Here is a 12,503-nt window from a genome sequence, read left to right as displayed (position 1 = left end):
GTATTCTGATGGCCTATTTAGTGACCTCTGCTTTGAATTAAAAATTCCTCAGGAAACGAATCTTTGTTCATTGCTAAGAATTGTCATTGTTCTCTTTGTCACTGTAAAAGTTAAAGGATTGCAATGCATCCTGAAGTTAAGATCTTAAAGTTCATTGGGGTCTACTTACTCCATGCCAAACTACAGAGGCTTTACAGTCTCCATAAGCTCTTTGTGTGCTCTCTGGTAGAACTGGTTACATTGCCTTCCAATTTGTGTCGATTGCTCTGCTTGAAAAACACTCCCAGTGCTACTCAATTTTTCTGAAACTGAAAAGTTTGAGAGATCCTTCTTTAGGAGAACTGTGCTTTGGAACTGTCTCCTCTTAGTCCGGAGTGTCTCAGATATAATCACTTGGAAAACATAATGTGAAATTAATCTTACTTCCAAACTTGTGAAAAGAAAGAACCAGGACGGTTTCACTTAGATGTGGAGTGGTTTTGGTTTAAATTCAGTTTGCACTTAATTTTTGAAGTAAGTCATGGGTGGGAGCTCTGACCAGCCTGAAGGCCAGTATTTTTAAGGTTCAGTAGGCAATAGTGTCTTTTAGTGATCACTAACAACTGGAAAAGATCTCTGTCATGTAGGAAGATAATTAAGGGGGACACAGCTTTGTGAATGTGCCAGTGGGCTCACCAGATGATAGCCCATTAGAACAATTCTGGCTTTCTGGAACAAGGAGGGAGGAATAAGGCTGGAGGAAGGAATGAAAGCTTCCAGGCTGATATCCACAAGTGGTTGTGCTTAGTAACAACAGCTGCTAAAGCAGTCCTTTAAGAATAAAGAGTCTTTCATTGCTGAAGTGATGGGAGAAATAATACTGACTGGTCTACACAAAAATTAAGACTATTCTAATGATATTGAAGGTGGTAGGAGAAACTCCTTGTCCCTACCATCTGTTTTAGATACCTTTTATAGAAAGTCACACTTGCACAACACCCGCTTGAAGGCATCTTTCAACTGCATATGCTGTGGGACTTTCCTGAAGTTTATTTAACTTGCAAAGTGGAGTACTACCTTTTTTTTTTTTTTTTTTTTTTTAAAATATATGTTCTAGTGTTGAAGAACAGGAACTGAGCATACTGTTGCACCACTTCTTCTAGGAGTGGAGTTAGTGTAGATAGAGGTAATGTGTCCCTCCCAGACTTTTTTCTGGAATATCTTCTCCACTATGAAGTCAACTTCCTAATTCCTAATTTCATTAAGGTCACTAAATGCTAATCTTGGAAATAGTACCTTCACAGTATCTATGACCAGTTACCTGAGACTTCACCTATATGTTGGGGTTTTTTTTTTCCTCCGAGCTGTTTCAGCTTTATATGGTAAACTCAAAAACCTCATTGAAATTATCAGTAAACATTATCTCAATTTTAATTGAGTCCACACAAAAAAAATAATCTGATGAGTTTTAGGAGAACCTCATCTGAATAACAGTGAGTGCACCTGCAGCATATTCTATTTGTACCTTTCTTTGTTGAGAGTCATGCTTGAGAGACGAGTGGAAAACAACACATAGGTATAGTAAAGCTGTCCATTTCCATGTTTTTTAAGTCAACATCCTGTGACTTATTTGGGGCAGAGAAATTACACTGATTTGTAGCTTTGCATGCTGGGCATTCGTAAGGTGGTATCATTGACTCCTGAAGGAATTTGTAGGCTTTTGTTAATTTTTTTCCAGCAGCGCCAAAAACCTTCTGGCTGCCCTGCCATTTTCAGTTCCTGGAGCATACATTCATGCTATTTGACAAAGTAAGTTTAAATAAAAGAAAATAAATGCAAGCTGATCATGTACATCTACTCTTAGACTCTCACAGTGATTTTTTTTTTTTTTTGTCTTGCTCATGGCAGTCCTGATGACAGATGTGACCTATTCTTTTGCCTTCATTTACAGACAGCAGTTTGTATTGCACTAATTAATTTGGTGAATGCCTGTATGTGTCTTATGTAATGTAAGCTATGTGTCTTAAAGGATTTTCCTTTTTCTTGATAATTGATTGCACCGTTGTTCTTTTAACAGCTGTCTTTTTTTTATTCTCTCTCTCTTCTAGCAAATGCCAGATGTGAATGTAACCTGGGATGGAGAAGTCTGCAGGCAGCTGCAGTCCATTGACATTTCTATTGCTGTGGCAACAGACCGAGGTCTCATTACACCAATCATAAAAGATGTTACTGCCAAGGGAATAAAGGAAATTGCTGCCTCTGCAAAGGTAGGTCTTAAATGCACAGTAGGCTGAGGAGTATAGTACCTATATAGTTTTTTTGTAGCAGAAAATGTAGCATGACCCAAGTACATATCAGTGATAACAAAGGCAGTTTTAAAAAGGATCTAAAGCAGTTTCAGCATTCCTTAGACTTCAAAATTATTATTAATTTTGCAACTCTGTGCATTTTTAATTAACAGTAACTTAGTCATCATGTTGTTTAGTTGAATGTTGGCTAGACTGAACAATAAACACGTACAGACTTCTGGAATTTAATATAATTGTATTTCTTTAATCCTCCTGAGAAAGCTAGATAATGTTAATTTCTTTAGTATTTCCGATCTTTGGGTTTGAGATTCTGTTTGGGAGGTTCCCCACACCCCCCCCCTTTCCCAGAAATTTTCTTGTAGCTGCTTGTGTTACTCTGTGCAGTTACATTATGGCACTTATTTCTGTCTGCATTTTTTCAATACGCAGTTCAGTTGAGAATGTCACCCAAAAGGTAACATTAAACTCCTCAGACTGATGAGCAGTATTTTGCATAGACAAGGTGCCAGTTAGTGACTTGAATCTGTGGCAGTTGTTGCCAGCCACAGAAGTATTTCTTGGCAGGCAAAAATTGAATGAGTGATGAAATGCCCTAACACAAGCCTTTTTTTGTCATTTAATGAGTGTTAATCAAAGGCCTGCAGTATCTGAGGAATGCAGTGGAAGTAGCTGCTAGGGCATAAAACTGTCCCAAAACTAGACACAAGCTGCACTTTGTAAATTTTTGTATTTTACCGAAAACTACAGAAATAATAATAGTCTGTGTTGGCAGAGGGGAACAACCAACAAAGTTGTAGCAGAAAAAGGCATAAGTGTTATGCCACAGAACATTCATAATTGAATGTTTTTAATATTTTTCCAGTCCATATTGTTTACTTCATGTTGAATGTGTTGTGAAAGCAAATCCTTTCACTAATATAATAGCCAGCCAAAGAGAATGGTCAGCTGAGATTGTTACTTTATTCTGTGATTAGTGATAGAATGACAAGAAGAAAAGCATTATGAGAAGTGCAGTATAGGTTGTGCTTTTATTATCATCCCCAATACCTGTGATACTGTGATGCAGTATTACAAACCTCTCTTACCATAAATTACGGTGTCCTGCAGTTCCCATGATGGGAATGTATGTTTGCATTATGTTTAATAGGGCTATGATAAAGTAAGCATTCCCCTTTCATTTCAAATGGAATGTGTGTAACATAGGTCACACTGCTCAATATGAAAGTCATTGGGTCACATAGATTGCGGGTGTACACACTAACATAATTTTCCTTTTAAACTTCTTCACTGAATTACTGAAATATATATGTACCTGGCATGCACACATGGGAGGCACAAACTGAAACTGCAGCTGGTCCTATGCTGGTCTCCCTGTAGTTTGGCAGGCACTTTCTTTGTGTAGATTGCTTATATATCTCCTTCTGCTGCATGTTAATTTTAACTTCTTTCCAGGTCATGTGCATCCTAGCACCATATTTCCATCATTCAAATAATGCAATTGCATATATGCATTATGCTCATATTGACCCTATTGTGTGAATGCGGTTCCCGTGGGTATTGTCTTCTGGTTCACTAATTATTCAGAGATTAATAAAAGCCTAAAATAAAATTCAGCGTATCCTTTTGTTGCGAAAAGAGTGGTTTGGACCACTTAAAGAATCACCATCAAAGGTATTAGCAAAAGTGATTTAATAGGAATTTATAAAAGTGCCACTTCACTGAAGTTTGATAGCAAGGTTCACTCTATTACTTAATACATGGATGAAACGTACAAAGGAAAATCAAGTTAGAATCAAACTAGAATTATTTATACAGAGACTGAAGATGCAAAAGGGTAATAAAGAAACATACAAAGGAAAACCAAGTTAGAATTGATTTTTCATGATTTGCCCAGAGATCGGAGATATAAAAAAGTTAGAGGAGACCCTCCCGTTGAGTCACAAGGTTCAGAGAAGACCCCCTTGTTTTCTAAACTCCTTTTCTAAACTCCACACTTTTTAGGTGCAGCTGGATCCATTCCTAGTCCCAGGCTTGGGCAATGGTTTATGTCTAAAGGAATTATGTGTGTAACTGCAGTCTGAGGCTCATTCACAGTTTGAATAGAATTTACTATAATCACAACAGTGACTTGTGTATAGGTTTTGAATATTTGTACTATACTTGCTATAGGATATCCGAGTTAGTTCATACATGCATGCACGCAGATGCTAAGATCTCTCTCCCCCCTGCCCTCCACCCCCGCTGTTAAAAATTCCCCTCGAGTTCAGTGAAATATTCATGTCAAGTGTCTCACCACTTTCTCAACGAGTGAAGGGTATCAGCCCAGGTCCCATCAAGAGCTTTCAGCGACGGTCCTCCGATTTTCACTAACTGGAAAGTTTGCAAGCTCTGAGAGGTATCCCACTCAGAGGGAGATGCTGGATGCAGCCCGCTGTGGTCCAGGAGAGCTCAAAGGGCCTCACTTAGGACCGCTGTTTATAGGTTTGTGAGATGATTGGCTTTAGTCATCAGCAAATTACTGGAATTCCAGTAGCACTGGTACCATTTCACACAAGCTTTGATTCAGATAAGGGATGCTCCAAGGCTGTCAGGGAACAACTTAAACAAGAGAAGGGATGCCCCAAGGCTGTGAGGACATGACTAATTATTCCTGCTCCCATTCCCTTCCTCCACCAGGCAACAGGAATCCTTGGTATGGTCAGTGCTGCTCCTTGCCTTAGCTGTTCAAGAGTTCCTGGTACAGTCAAGGGACGCTTAACTGTCCAACTGATTACACATGCTAAGGCCTAATGGGAATCCCTGAGATCATAGAGCAGCCCAGGAGGGGGCGTGAATGCACCACTACACCTTTTAACTTTTAAATTCATAATAAGGATGTCAAAGTTTTGTAAACTTGGTGTAAGCCTGAATTTAGTGGGCGATTCATTAGGATGAGATTCTCTTAAACTTCTTGGGTTTTATTTCTAAGCTGAAGTCATTGCAGTCGTTAAACTACTGTGGTCTTTCAGAACCCTTGCCTGAAAGATGTTTAGAAATGTATACAGGGAAGACACTTGTTTACCATGACCAACAGAGTTAGATTACAACATGAAAGGGGATTAATCCACATCACAACTATAACTACTAACCAATTCATTATCTGTGCGGAAGTTTATCTTGTAATGAATCTACCTCCACCCACATGCAAACAAAAAGTAGTCAATTCAATCACAGTTTCCACTTACTGACTCTGGTCCTTAAAGGCAGGGATAATGTTTCATAGAAATTACCTCTTCATAAATTGAATTGAGTCCTTGACAGGATATTCATAGAACACATGTAGAAAATACCTGGAAAGCAGAACGGGCAATTCCTGGAAAGCAATCTAGAAATTTACCCAAAAAAAGGGGGAGAGGGGGGAGTCAATTTCTAGAAAGAATATGGAAAAAATGCTAAAAAAAACAGTGGTAGAATTCCTAAAAAGGGAGTGGAAAATTCCTAGGAAGTATAATCTCCAAGAAAGTTTCACAAATGTGATATAGCACTTTTTTCATCTTGTGATAAAGTAGATTTTGGTGGGTTTTTTATTCACTTCCACTGAAATTTCCCTAACATAATTAAATTATTGGAAACTATCATTAGTTTTATTCTTTTTACCAGAAGAAGGAAAATATAAACAGACTGTGTTCCTTTTATCAGTCTTCCCAGAAGCAGATCTGAGTCTATTTCCCTGACTGTGCTTTTGGCAACAGTTATTTTTGTCTTAAAATGTCATAATGCTGCAATTGTCACAATGTGACATTTTCCATGAGCTTTTCCACCTGTGGAATAAATAAGATACAAGCCAAAACCACTACATGTATTCTTTATGAATAGGATAGATCATCTGTCCTGCATATATTCCCACTTCAGTCTCTGCTGTCAGTTGAAGAGCTCCTGATTTTGAGAAGGTTGCTACTAATGGAGAAGTTGTCTGACACCTTTCCAGTCACCAACTTTCCATTGGGTACTGGCAAGGTGTTAGGAATGGGTTGGTGACTGAATAACTGGCTCTTGACCCACCAATGAGTGCCATTTCTCTTGAGGTCCACACAGTCTTTTCTTCCTTATTTGACAACTACTGTAACAATTATTCATCCTGATTCTCACTGCTTCCATCTAAGAAGACCGCTGAGCTAGAAAAATCCTAAGGGGGGATAAGGATCTTTTTCTCCGTGGTCGTATCTTAGAACATAGTATGAACTTCTTGGGCTGTATTTTGAACAAAACGTTTGTGGATAGTTCCTTCTGTTATGTTTAGAAGTAGAAAAGTCTCACAAATGAAATGGAGGTCACAGGAAAGGTGGTCTTTAAGGTAGTTGAATGCTTAGCTGGAAGAAATACATTCAATCTGCTAGGAAGTTCTGAAGTGGTACATGGCAGTTTCTTTAAACAAATACATTAAGAATACTGTGAATTTGTCTCATCAGTATTTTGCTAGATATTTTTATCATCTAAAAACACCAGGGAGGATGGTGGTTCCATTGCAAAAACTGGAGCAAGGTTTATAAGGTGAGAGAACAGCTTTTACTGAACAGCCAGTGTCGTTGGGGAAATGAAGTTTTCTGTCCTAGTCTTTTTGCCAAATCATTGCAGCTACAACAACAATGCTGCTGAGGTGCTTCCCTAAATCCAGAAGCAGATGACTTTTTAATGGCTGTATGGTACTTACAATGTCTTACTAAAGTTAAAAGAATTAAGCTATTACAAGGCTTTAAATTCTTTTTTCTCTTCTTTTTCTTCTTTCATTTTCCTTAGGCTCTAGCAAAGAAAGCAAGAGATGGAAAACTGTTACCAGAAGAGTACCAGGGAGGATCTTTTAGGTAAAACTCCCTAGTAGCATTTAATATGTGCAGTGTGGGTTCAGAACTGTTTTATCCTCAGCTATTCCACTGTGTGTTAATGCATTGCCTTTTAAAATCTTGCTCCATTTAGGATGAAACTCCATGTGATGATTCTGAGTGTCAAACCTAGGCTGAGTGTCCTGTATCAGGGAGAAACAATTATCTTGGTACAGGTTTATTTAATCTGAGCCTGGTGTGAAATTCATGTTTTTCATACTGAGACTGATCTGACTTTTATTTTTGCACCTAATTTTTCCCCATTGCAGAAGAATGTTGGGGTTTTGGTTTTGGTGGGTTTTTTTTAAATTGCATTCTGTAGTTAGGAAGACCCACTGATAATAGTTTTAAAATAAATATTTTAAAAGGAGTTGTTTGGCAGAGGTACCACAGCAGACAGTGATGTCCAGTTTGTCTTCAATTCACTCTTCAGAGGAATGTCTCTAGAGGGGCAAAAAAAAGTTACAGGAAAGTTGTGGCGTTAACTCTTATAGTTTACTTTTAACTGAAACATTAAAAACTAAGTAGAAAATTTTACATAGTAGCATATATTTAGTAAATATTTTATTTCTATAAAATGTACTCCACAAAAAGAGCTAGTGAACTCAGTGATGAGAAATAACTGGCATGTGTAAAACACTAGCATAAATATAGTGACACAGTTGCACAATTAATTTCTCGTCTGACTTTTTAGGCTCCCCAAGTTTCTGAAACTTTTAACGTACTGTGTTTTATGACACATTGTCATCAGGCAGCATTTTTATTAAATAAACTCTAGCTTAGCTCACTTCTTGTCAATTTTTTAAAAGCTAGTTCTGAATGCTTATGTTAATTCTATTCTAGAATAGATAATCTGTGATGAGAGTAATACTACAGACTTCTGCAGAAACATTGCTGTAATGTATATTAATGTGCCTGAGTTCCAACTGCCTGGAGTATGTGGCGCTCATGCTGCAGGAGTGGTCAAAAAAGCCTTTCAGCAGAAAAAACATAAGGAAATGCAACAGTGGAAGCTTGGATGTCTTCAACGCAAATGGCCCCTAGGTGTGAATAACTGGGTGTTTCACTGGTAACAGATGGCACTAGTGAGAACAGCTCTGTGAGGTGTGACCAGGTGGATGATCTGCTCAGCCTGGTGGCAGAGCTACAAGAGGAAGTAGAAAGGCTAAGGAGCATCAGGGAGTCTGAGAAGGAGATACACTGGTGGAACTATGCTCTGCCCTCCCTGAGACAGAAACGGGAACAGCCACCAGAAAAATACCAAGATCAAAGGGATCCTGTGTCTTCCCCCTGCCAGGCTGAAGACAGTAGCTTAAAGGAAAGGAGTGAATGGAGGAAAGTCCAAGCTCAGGGTGGCAGGTGAACGCCCTCCTTGCCTTCCCAGGTGCCTCTGGACAACAGGTATGAGACGCTGGATGTGGAAGGCCAGTCAACAGATGATATGGATGACAGTCCATCTACACCAGAGGTGTTGCCAAGGTCAGGAAGGCCTTCACACCCCCCCTGCCCTGTGTCATGACCACATCCATGAGGAAGAAAAGATGGGTTATAGTTGTAGGTGACTCCCTTCTGAGGGGAACAGAGGGTCCAATATGCCAGACAGACCCTCCTCGTAGGGAAGCCTGCTGCCTCCCTGGGGCCCGGGTTAAGGACATCACTAGGAAGCTTCAAGCTTTGTACAGCCCTCGGACTATTACCCGTTACTGCACTTCCATGCGGGTGGCGATGAAGCTGCAATGCATAGTCCAGGGGCAATCAAAAGAGACTTCAGGGCCTTGCGGTGGTTGGTAAAGGAATCTGGAGCATGGGTTATTTTTTCCTCTCTCCTTCCAGTTGTGGGCAGCAGCGTTGGAAGAAACAGACGGACCCAGTCTATTAACACGTGGCTCCGCGGCTGCTGTCCCCGCCACAATTTGGGGTTTTTCGATAATGGGATGGCCTACGCAGCCCCAGGCCTGCTGGCTTCAGATGGGATTCGCCTTTCTCAAAGGGGGAAGAGGGTCTTTGCTCATGAGCTAGCGGGGCTCATTGGCAGAGCTTTAAACTAGACCTGAAGGGGAGGGGGATGGCACCAGGCTTGCCCATGACAAGCTGTGGGGTGACATGCCAAGGTTAGAGGGACGGCGTGCTAGCGAGGGCCCTCAGCCTGTTGCTTTGAGATCTGCTGGCTATACTGAAGCACACTTGGAAGTCTTACAGAAATGAGCCAGGGGCTCTTCAGGTACTGGGAGGCAGCAGTGAAACACCAATGAAATATCTCAAAGGAATTAAAGGGTGTTCCCCTAAGAAGGTGACATGGCTGACAGCCCAGCTGAAGTGCCTCTACACCAATGCATGCAGCATGGACAACAAACAGGAGGAGCTGGAAAACACCATGCTGCTCGAAAGCTACGACCTAGTTGCCATTACTGAAACTTGGTGGGATGAATCCCATGACTGAAGTGCAGCTATCAATGGCTTCAGGCTGTGCAGAAGGGACAGGTAAGGAAGGAGGAATGGAGGGGTTGCCCTCTACATTAAGAAATGGATAGACTGTGAAGAGCTGTCTCTGAAGAATAGCCACGAGGAGGTTAAAAGCTTATGGGTAAGAATTAGAGACCAAGGCAACAAAGGGAACCTTGTGGTTGGTGTCTACTGCAGGCCAACCTGATCAAGGGGAGCCTATTGACAAAGCCTTCTTAGTCCAGCTACATGAGGCATCGTGCTCGCAGGCTTTCGTCCTGCTGGGGGACTTCAGCCACCCCAACATCTGCTGGAAAAGTAGCATGGCAAGCTGTAGGCAATCCAGGAGGCTCCTGGAATGCTTTGAGGATAACTTCTTAAGCCAGGTAATAAACACCCCTGCTGGACCTGTTGGTCACCAACACAAGTGAGCTAATCGGTGATGTCAAGACTGGAGGCGGCCTGGGCTGCAGCAGTCATGCACTGGTGGAGTTTGCAGTCCTGAGGGGTATGGGTCAGGCAAAGAGTAAAGTCAGGAGCCTGAATTTTAGGAAAGAACACTTCCAGCTGTTCAAGGAGTTAGTCAGTAGGACCCCCTGGGAAACTACTCTCAGGGACAAGGGAGCAGAACAGAGCTGGCAGATCTTTAAGGATGCTTTCCATAGAGTGCAAGAGCTCTCGATCCCCAGGTGTAAGAAATGGGGAAAGGAAGGCAAGAGACCAGGATGGATGAGTCAAGACCTGCTGGTCAAACTAAAGGACAAGAAGGAAGCACACAGGCAGTGAAAGCAGGGACGGGTATCTTGGGAAGAGAATAGGGACGCTGCCTGGTTGTGTAGGGATGGGGTGAGGAAGGCCAGGGTGTGGCTGGAGCAGAACTTGGCAAGGGATGCAAAGAATAATAAGAAGGGCTTCTGAGTATGTCAGCCAGAAAAAGAAGGTCAAAGAAAGCGTGCCCCCCCGATGAGCAAGACTGGCGAACTGGTAACAATGGACAAGGAGAAGGCTGAGGTACTCAGCAGTTTTTTTGCCTCAGTCTTCACTGGCAACCTCTCTTCCCACACCTCTTGAGTGGATGGACCTCCAGGCAAGGACTGGGGGAGCAAGGTCCCTCCCACTGTAAGAAAATACCGGGTTTGAGACCACCTAAGAACCTGATGAGTGTCTGTGGGACCTGATGAGAAATGCATCCCAGAGTCCTGAGGGAACTGGCTGATGCAGTTGCCAAGCCACTCTCCGTGATATTTGAAAAGTCATGGCAGTCAGGTGAAGTCCCTAGTGACTGGAAAAAGGGAAACACTACACCGATTTTTAAAAAGGGTAGAAAGGAGAACCCTGGGAACTACTGATGCGTCAGCCTCACCTCTGTGCCTGGGAAGATCATGGAACAGGTCCTCCTAGAAGCTATGCTAAGGCACATGGAGGACAGGGAGGTAATTTGAGACAGCCGGCATGGCTTCACCAAGGGCAAGTCCTGGCTGACCAACCTAGTGGCCTTCTATGATGGAGCAACTACATCAGTGGACAAGGAAAGAGCCATGGATGTCATCTATCTGGACTTCTGTAAGGCCTTTCATACAGTCCCCCACAACATCCTTCTCTCTAAAATGGAGAGGTATGGATTTGATGGGTGGACTGTTTGGTGGATGAGGAATTGGCTGGATGGTTGCATGCAGAGGGTAGTGGTCAACGGCTCAATGTCCTGATGGAGGTCAGTGATGAGTGGTGTCCCTCAGGAGTCCGTATTGGGACCAGTACTGCTTAATATCTTCATCAGTGACATAGACAGTGGCATTGAATGCATCCTCAGCAAGTTTGCGGGTGACAGCAAGCTGAGTGGTGTGGCTGACATGGCTGAGGGATGGGATGCTATTCAGAGGGACCTGGACAAGCTTGAGAGGTGGGCCCATGTGAACGTCATGAGGTTCAGCAAGGCCAAGTGCAAGGTCCTGCAGCCAGGTTGGGGCAATCCCTGGTATCAATCCAGGCTGGGGGATGAAGGGACTGAGAGCAGCCCTGCAGAGAAGGACTTGGGGGTACTGGTGGATAAAAACTGGACATGAGGTGGCAACGTGAGCTAGCAACGTGCGCTGACAGCCCAGAAAGCCAACCATATCCTGGGCTGCATCAAAAGAATCGTGGCCAGCAGGTCAAGGGAAGTAATTCTGCTCCTCTTCTCTGCTCTGGTAAGACCCCACCTGCAGTACTGTGTCCAGCTCTGGGGTCCCCAGCGTAAGAAGGACATGGACCTGTTGGAGCGGGTCCAGAGGAGGGCCACAAAAACGATCAGAGGGTTGGAGCACCTCTCCTATGAAGACAGGCTGAGAGAGTTGGGGTTGTTCAGCCTGGAGAAGAGAAGGCTCTGGGGAGACCTTATTGCGGCCTTCCACTACGTAAAGGGAGCCTACAAGAAAGATGGGGACAAACTTTTTAGCAGGGCCTATTGCAGTAGGACAAAGGGTAACTGAAAGGGTTTTAAACTGAAAGAGGGTAGATTTAGACTAGCTATAAGGAAGAAATATTTTACAATGGGGGTGGTGAAACACTGGAAGAGGTTGCCCAGAGAGGTGGTAGATTTAGACTAGCTATAAGGAAGAAATATTTTACAATGGGGGTGGTGAAACACTGGAAGAGGTTGCCCAGAGAGGTGGTAGATGCCCCATCCCTGGAAACATTCAAGGTCTGGTTGGATGGGTCCCTGAGCAACCTGATCTAGTTGAAGATGTCCCTGCTTATTGCAGGGGGGGTGGACTAGATGACCTTTAAAGATCCCTTCCAACCCAGACTCTTCTGTGGTTCTATATGGATTATTCTTTTTTCCACTCTTTGCTGTAACTATAACAAAACAGTAACTATAATGTAGGGTTTAGGGATTATTCCGTGCGGGACCCAGACGATAGAACACCAATATGAT

The 12,503-nt window shown here is 42.6% G+C and overlaps 1 protein-coding gene across 2 annotated transcripts in view; it reads left to right on the top strand.

Annotated features, from left to right (window-relative positions):
- Positions 1 to 12,503, top strand: part of PDHX (pyruvate dehydrogenase complex component X) — a 68,571-nt gene that overhangs the window by 47,901 nt on the left and 8,167 nt on the right. For both annotated transcript variants that reach the window (XM_069784709.1, XM_069784711.1), the window contains exons 10-11: positions 2,088 to 2,246; positions 7,065 to 7,129. In XM_069784709.1, the coding sequence (XP_069640810.1) occupies positions 2,088 to 2,246; positions 7,065 to 7,129 (224 nt within the window). The remainder of the gene's footprint in view (positions 1 to 2,087; positions 2,247 to 7,064; positions 7,130 to 12,503) is intronic.

The sequence above is a fragment of the Haliaeetus albicilla genome, chromosome 5, assembly GCF_947461875.1.
Source record: "Haliaeetus albicilla chromosome 5, bHalAlb1.1, whole genome shotgun sequence".
In the NCBI taxonomy this organism is placed as follows: domain Eukaryota; kingdom Metazoa; phylum Chordata; class Aves; order Accipitriformes; family Accipitridae; genus Haliaeetus; species Haliaeetus albicilla.
This window is presented reverse-complemented; position numbering and strand designations above follow the sequence as displayed.